General features: G+C 39.7%; 2 protein-coding genes across 6 annotated transcripts; both read left to right on the top strand.

Annotated features, from left to right (window-relative positions):
* Window positions 1-2,487: 2,487 nt before the first annotated feature.
* On the top strand, window positions 2,488-3,877 carry LOC148160519 (trace amine-associated receptor 13c-like). 3 transcript variants are annotated; one of them, XM_088003903.1, is made up of 2 exons: window positions 2,488-2,976; window positions 3,064-3,877. In XM_088003903.1, the coding sequence occupies exons 1-2, from the start codon at window positions 2,804-2,806 to the stop codon at window positions 3,875-3,877; spliced, it is 987 nt and encodes a 328-aa protein (XP_087860029.1). In that variant the 5' UTR covers window positions 2,488-2,803. The 3 variants fall into 3 exon arrangements, with proteins under 3 accessions (XP_087860029.1, XP_087860030.1, XP_087860031.1); XM_088003904.1 differs by having other exon boundaries at window positions 2,488-2,907; XM_088003905.1 differs by having other exon boundaries at window positions 2,488-2,890; window positions 3,068-3,877.
* A 2,310-nt stretch (window positions 3,878-6,187) lies between these two features.
* On the top strand, window positions 6,188-7,346 carry LOC106930231 (trace amine-associated receptor 13c-like). 3 transcript variants are annotated; one of them, XM_015007657.2, is made up of 2 exons: window positions 6,188-6,438; window positions 6,530-7,346. In XM_015007657.2, the coding sequence occupies exons 1-2, from the start codon at window positions 6,266-6,268 to the stop codon at window positions 7,344-7,346; spliced, it is 990 nt and encodes a 329-aa protein (XP_014863143.2). In that variant the 5' UTR covers window positions 6,188-6,265. The 3 variants fall into 3 exon arrangements, with proteins under 3 accessions (XP_014863143.2, XP_087860032.1, XP_087860033.1); XM_088003906.1 differs by having other exon boundaries at window positions 6,188-6,369; XM_088003907.1 differs by having other exon boundaries at window positions 6,188-6,352; window positions 6,534-7,346.
* Window positions 7,347-8,186: the final 840 nt, after the last annotated feature.

Raw genomic sequence — 8,186 nt, forward strand, 5'->3', positions numbered from 1 at the left:
TTCAAAATTGTGAGCCGGAGTTAGAAAGGGGCCAACTGTGTCAGGCCTACACTGATGTTAATGCTGCATTTTATCACTCTGTAACTGTTGGATAAAATGTCGTTTTTACCGTATTTTTTCAGATTACTCACAATTAAGAAAATAAAGCCACAATATAATATATTCCCAATGCAATGTTTCCAGTCCCACTGATTTCTTTCACTGCTCATGTTTAACTTAAATAAAGCTGAACAAGACTTTAACAGCTGCTTCCAATCTAACACGGATAAAAGTTTTAACATAATCACAAGGAATGAGGGAAACAAGAAGGATAAGAGCCTTTATATCAATAGTCATATGTTGGATTTTTTTTGACACTTCACACAATGAAACATGAATTATGCTGTGTTTTACACCTGGTTCAGAGCATCACCTGAATCTACTTTTTCATTACTTATTTTAAGTTGTTCTATGGGAGATGACTTAAATGTATTGATTGATGCTGAGTCCTTGGTCTTTGAGAGTTTCATTAAATCTTGTTAAAATCAGGAGAGCGCTGTCATATCAGCCATGTTTCTCAGAGTTGTGGCTTATTGCTGGCAGGCACAACATTTCTACAGTGTTTTGAAACCACAAATCCTTTCCCACTTTTTAACATGACTTTCTAATGCAATGACAGGAGAGGGCCGGTACTCTGCTACCCCAATGACACAGTGTCTGATGTAAGAGAGAAAATACTGTCTAACCGCTGATCAGCCTGAAGTTGAAGTCTAATTGTACATGTGGGAGCTAATGATCTGGCCAAGCCAAAATCTGAAATTCTGAAAAATGACTTTCCTCGTCTTCTGAGCACAAATGGGAAACTGAAAATGAAGAAGTTTATCGGTGGACCAATACCAACAGCTTGATGTGGAAATGAAAGATACAGCAGACTGCTCATGGTCAACGAATAGCTTATAAAAACATGCCCTGCCAACTCAGTGACCTTCACTGTCAACCACAGGATCTTCTGAGAGCGTTAGCATCTCTTTGGACAAGGCGGACGCTAGCTTAATAAATATGAGGCAAAGCTATTCACTGCAAACTATTTTCATTTTAGCAACAAGAACAGGAATGAGCTCACTGCTTCAGAAGAACAGGCTCAAGGACGCCAGACTAGGATGCAACCCACCGCATCCTATTTCAAAGCAATAGTGTTTAGGTATACTATTCTCCATCTCCATTTCATCTTATAAAACATGAAATGGCTCGAATGTGGAGCACTGGGCCAGCTCTACACCCTCAGCATGGTCCTGCAGACTAAATGGGACTTCGCCCAAGTAATCTACATGTGCTTTGTGTACCTGGGGGGAGGGGGCAGTATGAAATATCATGTATTTTAAAACAGGCTGTCAGGTCACTGTATGACCGATGTCAGAGCTTGGTGCACATTGCCTCCAGTAAGTCTGGTGATATTTAACACTGGCTACATGCAGAAGTATAGGTGATTCTTCATATGGTCATATTCTGTGATGTTGGATTGGTATACAATGGGCCCTTTTTTCCACTTGAACACCTTGTCCCCCTAAATGTCTGCACACACCACTATAGGTGGCTGCCCGATGTTGTGGTCTGCCTATTTGGATGATCTGAAAAGACTTGCTAACTGTGCTGACTGCATCGTAATGTTTTGCTTGGGTTTATTGATACGGATCATTAAGTTGCATAACAAAGTCTTACTGACACCTAGTGGGGGTCGGGGGAATAACACTAACGTAAAGTCATAACGGGGAATGGGTGGAGCAGTCCGAATAGTAATATTTACGGGAAAATACAAATATGGGAGCACGGCGAGACGTGGGGTAAAAAAATAAAACGGTAGTTTCCTGGCTGAAATGGGAGACTTGACGGGTGTGACCCAGTCCCAGTAGACACTGTTCGGCTAATTTAATTTTATCAGTAGAGCAGAACCGCTCTGGCTGTAGGCATAGTGTCACTGGTTGTCCTTCTGTTTTGTGGACATAATTGGATATAATTCATCTGCAAGTTCATTTTATTAATTATTATTTCAATGTTGAACAGCATTTTGTCAGCAAAGCTTCCTTCTACGTCCTGCAGGCAGCTAATCTGCAATTAGCCACATTATTAGCTGATGAGTCCAAATTGGGAGCTATAGCCGAGATGAGTTGCCTTCTGTATATTATCTGTAATTGCTATATACTTCACTTTGTGTTTTGTTACAGCTTCAAAAAGAACTTAATGAAAAGGATTTGCAAATAAAACCAAAACACCATCAAAGTCTGGATTATTTTTCAACTCGGGTGTTAGCTAGCTGTAGCTTTGTAAAGCTACGCACAGTGAGGGCAGCATTTTAATGCATCTCTGCAAGGTGTCTCCAGTTTCCTCATCCAGGATAGTTAGGAGGAGAAAAGCAACACAGTGGTTAAAATATTTAATTTCTTTCAATATTTAGTTAAGTTTTACAGGATTGTTTTACTTAAGCCAGATGCCAGATTCCTTATTGCTTTGCTACATTGTTAACTGATGCGCACAAGAAAAAACCATGGCTTCAATGAGACTTAAAGACTAAAACAGCTTTTTTGTGTGGTTTAATTGAACTAGTGAAAAAATTATGATTTTTTTTCTGAAAGTAGTCAAGAAAGAGCCAAGTGAGAATAGCAGAAACAAAACAAAGAGTTCATGGATGTAAAAAAAAAAAAGTCATCAGAGAAAAGGCAGAAGAAGCAAAAACTCCCCAGAGACTAAAGCACCAGAGAGGAGGGAGGACAGAAACAAACATCTGCTGCAGGACAGGATCAGACCAGAGAGCTGCAGCCGTCTGAGGATGGAGATCCCAGACAGAACTGATCTCTGTTTCCCACATCTCCTCAACAGCTCCTGCAGGAAGCCCACACTCCACTGGGCTGAAGCCGTTCTGCTGAACTCTGTGCTGCTCTTCACCTCACTGATCACTGTAGTGCTCAACCTCCTCATCATCATCTCAGTCTCACACTTCAGGCAAACATCAACCTACAGTTTAAATTTTAGAAATGCTAAGAGATATTTATATAATTGATGTATAATTACTATTGTGTCTCCCTCCAGGCAGCTCCACACTCCTACAAACATCCTCCTCCTCTCTCTGGGTGTTTCAGACTTTTTTGTTGGTCTCCTGCTGATCCCATTAGAAATATTTAGATTTACATTCTGCTGGTTTCTTGGAGATGTCATGTGTGTTTTGTTTTGTTATTTGATTGGTACAATCATCTTTGCTTCAATCTGGAACATTGTCCTGATATCAGTCGACCGATATGTAGCCATTTGTTACCCTCTGCATTATCCCACCAGAATCTCGTTGACGAGAGTCAGATACTGTGTTTGTCTGTGTTGGTTCTGTGCTTCTTCCTGCAGCTTTTTCTATTCAAAGGATGAACTGATTCAGCCTGGCAGGATAAATACCTGCGTTGGAGAATGTATACATTACATAAGTTATGCTGCAGGAATAACTGACCTAATTCTTAATTTCATACTTCCAGTAACAACCATCATAGTTCTGTATATGAGAGTATTTGTGGTGGCTGTGTCTCAGGCTCGTGCCATGCGCTCTCACATTACAGTCGTCACGTTTCATTCAGTGAAACCAGGAACAAAGAAATCAGAGTTAAAAGCAGCCAGGACTCTTGGGGTTCTAGTTGTTGTATATCTAATGTGTTACTGTCCATATTACTGTTACTCTTTAGTTGATGTTAACCTAACCAGTACCTCATATGCGTCGATTTTGTGCTTCCTCTTCTATTCCAACTCTTGTCTGAACCCTCTGATCTACGCCCTGTTCTACCCCTGGTTCAGAAAAGCTGTTAAAATCATTGTTACTCTACAGATACTGCAGCCTGGCTCACGTGAGGCCAAGCTGCTGTGAACACACTGCTGACTGACTGACATCCCAGCAGCTCTAATTGATGTTTCTCATTATTAGTCTGGATTTCATGAATAAACTGTCTTTTGTATGTGTCTCAGTTAAGGCAAGGTGGGAACAAAACAATTTAGTTAAATGTATAAAATACTTTCAGCTTTAAAGTTTGTTTTAGATACTGTGAAAAAAATGTTCATAGCCATTCTCTAAAGTTTCCCACAGTGCTGTCACACATCTGATTGTGGTTTTGATATCCAGTGTCTGGTAGTTAGAGGGAATTACGTTTGCTGGCTTTGCAGGGTTGATGTGCACTGATATTGTTCTCAGGGCCTTTACCTGAGGTGTAGTTAAAAGTCGAAAATGCATCCAAACTTTGAAATGACTGAACATCCTAATCTTTTTTGCCAATATTTCTTTAAAAAAAAACCAAAATCTTTAAATTAAGTTTGTTTTTATTATCTTCAGAAAGAGGTATTGATATATAGGGCGATGGTGATGACCAGAGGTGCCTGCATGATGATATTGGAGACTACGCACCAAACCATCACTGCACCTGAGCCATACGAACACAACCACATCCTCAACATGCATCATGCATGTGGTGCACAAAACCAACACAAAACTGACCCCCACAAATAAGGCCATGAAGTCACGATATGTATGACACAAAGAGAGGGTGGGCTGGAGTTTTGTACTCTGTTGAGTGAAGTATGTCATAGTATGTTGGGCCTTCGCTCTTGTAAAAATAAAAAAAGAGAGAGAGGTACTGTTACATTTCTCTTTTTTTTCAGGTGTTCTATTGTTGGCATTTAAGACAAACCACATAGAGAATCTGGCTGACTTTATGTGTCAAAGCAGTTCTGGTCTACAGAAAAAACGTCTCAAAATGGAGTCCTACTTGCACAATTGACTTCTTTAAGTGAGGACTACATCCAGTATCAAAGTAAGCAGACACGGGGCGTCGTGTGGTGCTCTGTATACGGTGGCTACAGACATTGACACATCCGTCCCGACTTCGAGGAACGTCCTCAGTTTGTTCATTGCATGTCTTTCCCACTTTCTCTCTTCCTGTTAGCTTACTTTCAATTACAGGCCAGTAGTGCCAAAAAATCTTTCAAAAAGAAAAATAAAAGTATACAGACCTAGTTGCAGAAATACTGACCTGTGTTTGTTTGACCTTTTGGATTGTTTGTGTGTTGCTGCATGGGTGTGTGTGGGTGTATGTTGGCGAGCTTGCCATTGTTAGAGCGGTGACAATGGTTCTGGGCCTGCAGCACTGAAGAATAGCAAAAGACAGGAGGTCTGTCTGCAGCAGCACCTGAGAGGCAGACAGACGGACAGACACAGGACCTAGCCTGCAGACAGTCCTCGACACGGCCGTAGCAGGTTCGATTCCAGTCCGGTGACTGTCTTTCCAACTTAATTTAATGAATTAAGTTGGATAAACTATTTTCTTTTTTCAGCGTACGATATCTTTGAAAAGCTAAAATAACATGTAAAAACATACACTTAAAATTATTTAAATTCAAGTTGTATTTGAAGTACGATGTGAGTGACAATGTCATTTTGGATCATTTGAGTTTTTTAGTTTGAAACAACTTAAAAGTTTGAGTTGACTTTCTGTAGAATTTAGTCAAAGACATTTGAATTATTTATTAGACAAAAATAAATGATTTAAGTAAGACTGACTTCAATTTGTCATGCTGAACACATTTAATGAAATAAGTTAGTAAATTGAGTTGGTCAATTTAACTCAACATTGAACTCAATTGTTTCAAGTTAAAATAAAAAGTTCCTTTAAGCTACTTTAAGTTAGTTAGCTTTGTAACGCCTAAGTTAATTGAACACAAAAAAGTAAGCTGTCTTCACTAAACCTAAATAATTAAGTGAGATTAATGTAAATAACTCCATAAAATGAACTACGGCCAGAAACTCTTTTTAACGAAGTTAAGAACGGTGGTAAACAGCATAATGGAAAGGCAGTGCTGTGATGGAGCTTCTTAAAGAGACAGAGATCAATCTCAAGCCTCCAAACTGTGACATAAATTTCTCTTCACTTAAGTTTGATATTTTCAGCATTTTGAAACAACACAGGGTACGATGGTGAGTTTAACAGCTTAAACAACAATCTGTGAATGACTTTCTGATGGCAATCACAGAAAACAGGAGATGTGTGAAAATAATGAATGTTTGATTAACTTTTGTCAGGATTTTTTCTTTTTCTTATGGGGGAAACAAAAAAGGCAAACCAATCATATACATGAAATGCATCTGCAAAGTGGAGGAGGAGAAAGTAGAAACTCCCCAGAGACTAAAGCACCAGAGAGGAGGGAGGACAGAAACAAACATCTGCTGCAGGACAGGATCAGACCAGAGAGCTGCAGCCGTCTGAGGATGGAGATCCCAGACAGAACTGATCTCTGTTTCCCACATCTCCTCAACAGCTCCTGCAGGAAGCCCACACTCCACTGGGCTGAAGCCGTTCTGCTGAACTCTGTGCTGCTCTTCACCTCACTGATCACTGTAGTGCTCAACCTCCTCATCATCATCTCAGTCTCACACTTCAGGCAAACATCAACCTATAGTTTAAATTTTAGAAATGCTAAGCCATATTTATATGATAATTGAATGTATAATTACTATTGTGTCTCCCTCCAGGCAGCTCCACACTCCTACAAACATCCTCCTCCTCTCTCTGGGTTTTTCAGACTTTTTTGTTGGTCTCCTGCTGATGCCTTTTGAAATCTACAGATTTACATTCTGCTGGTTTCTTGGAGATGCAATGTGTGTTTTGTTTTGTCTTTTGATTTCTAACCTCATCACTGCTTCAATTTGGAACATTGTTTTGATATCAGTTGACCGCTATATTGCTATATGCTACCCTCTGGATTACTCCAGAAAAATGTCTTTGACGAGAGTCAGATACTGTGTTTGTCTGTGTTGGTTCTGTGCTTCTTCCTGCAGCTTTTTCTATGCAAAGGATGAACTGATTCAGCCTGGCAGGTATAAGTCCTGCACTGGGGAATGTAAATTTATCATAAGCTACATTGTAGGAACATTTGACCTAATTATTAATTTCATACTTCCAGTAACAACCATCATAGTTCTGTATATGAGAGTATTTGTGGTGGCTGTGTCTCAGGCTCGTGCCATGCGCTCTCACATTACAGTCGTCACACGTCACCATACAGTGACATCAGGAACAAAGAAATCAGAGTTAAAAGCAGCCAGGACTCTTGGGGTTCTAGTTGTTGTATATCTAATGTGTTACTGTCCATATTACTGTTACTCTTTAGTTGATGTTAATCTAACCAGTACCTCATATGCATTGTTCTTTTTCTGCCTCTTTTATTTTAACTCCTGTCTGAACCCTCTGATCTATGCCCTGTTCTACCCCTGGTTCAGAAAAGCTGTTAAAGTCATTGTTACTCTACAGATACTGCAGCCTGGCTCACGTGAGGCCAAGCTGCTGTGAACACACTGCTGACTGAAATCTGAACAAGAAAGATTCATTATTGAATGTTTATTATTAGTCGTCTGCAAAGTTTACCCTTTTATTGTCTTGCGGGTCAAAAGTGACCCGTTTACCTGTAGAAAAAAATACCCTAAACAATATTTTTCCAGCTTGAAATTTTATAACTTTTCCTAATTTGACCCCATCATTAGAAAAAGTAGTACTTTGTTTTTGTTTATATTTCCTTGAGGGCTGTGCACCTCTAGGGTACAAGGATTGATTGTCTTATGGGTCATTTTTGACCCGTGCATTATAAAAGCATTTAAGCACCAGAAAAAAACATTTCAAAGGCCATACACAAAGTCTCTCTAAGACATACACACACCACACATATCAAAGAAACTGGATTGATGTTTGAATTGAACTGACCTGCACCTGCCCTCTCAATCTGCAGCTAACCTCCCACATCACACAAGTTCCCAAACACAACAGAAAATAATCTCAGACATAATAAAAACAAATTGGACATAGAGGATATGAAGATATGCTGAATCTGAGTGCCACTAGTTGGCTCCTTGCTGAAGCCATGAGTAGACGTTTCACTGTTCAACAGGACCTACGTTTGCACATACTGCCCTACATGGGATCTCCAGCATAAGGTGTTGAACAAATTCTTGTGCTGACGATGTTAAACGTAGGAGCGTCTTCATACGGTGACGAACATCTTCAAGTTATAAGTTCAATACCTTATGTTGAGCAGAAGATGTTCTTCAGCTTGTATAGAACATCTCATATAATTATGAGACAACACACAACAGCTGGTGTTAAGTTGTTCACAAAATGAAGCTACATTTTGTTTTG

This window comes from Poecilia mexicana, unplaced genomic scaffold, assembly GCF_051168715.1.
Source record: "Poecilia mexicana isolate PSO_F unplaced genomic scaffold, ASM5116871v1 scaffold_2, whole genome shotgun sequence".
NCBI lineage: Eukaryota > Metazoa > Chordata > Actinopteri > Cyprinodontiformes > Poeciliidae > Poecilia > Poecilia mexicana.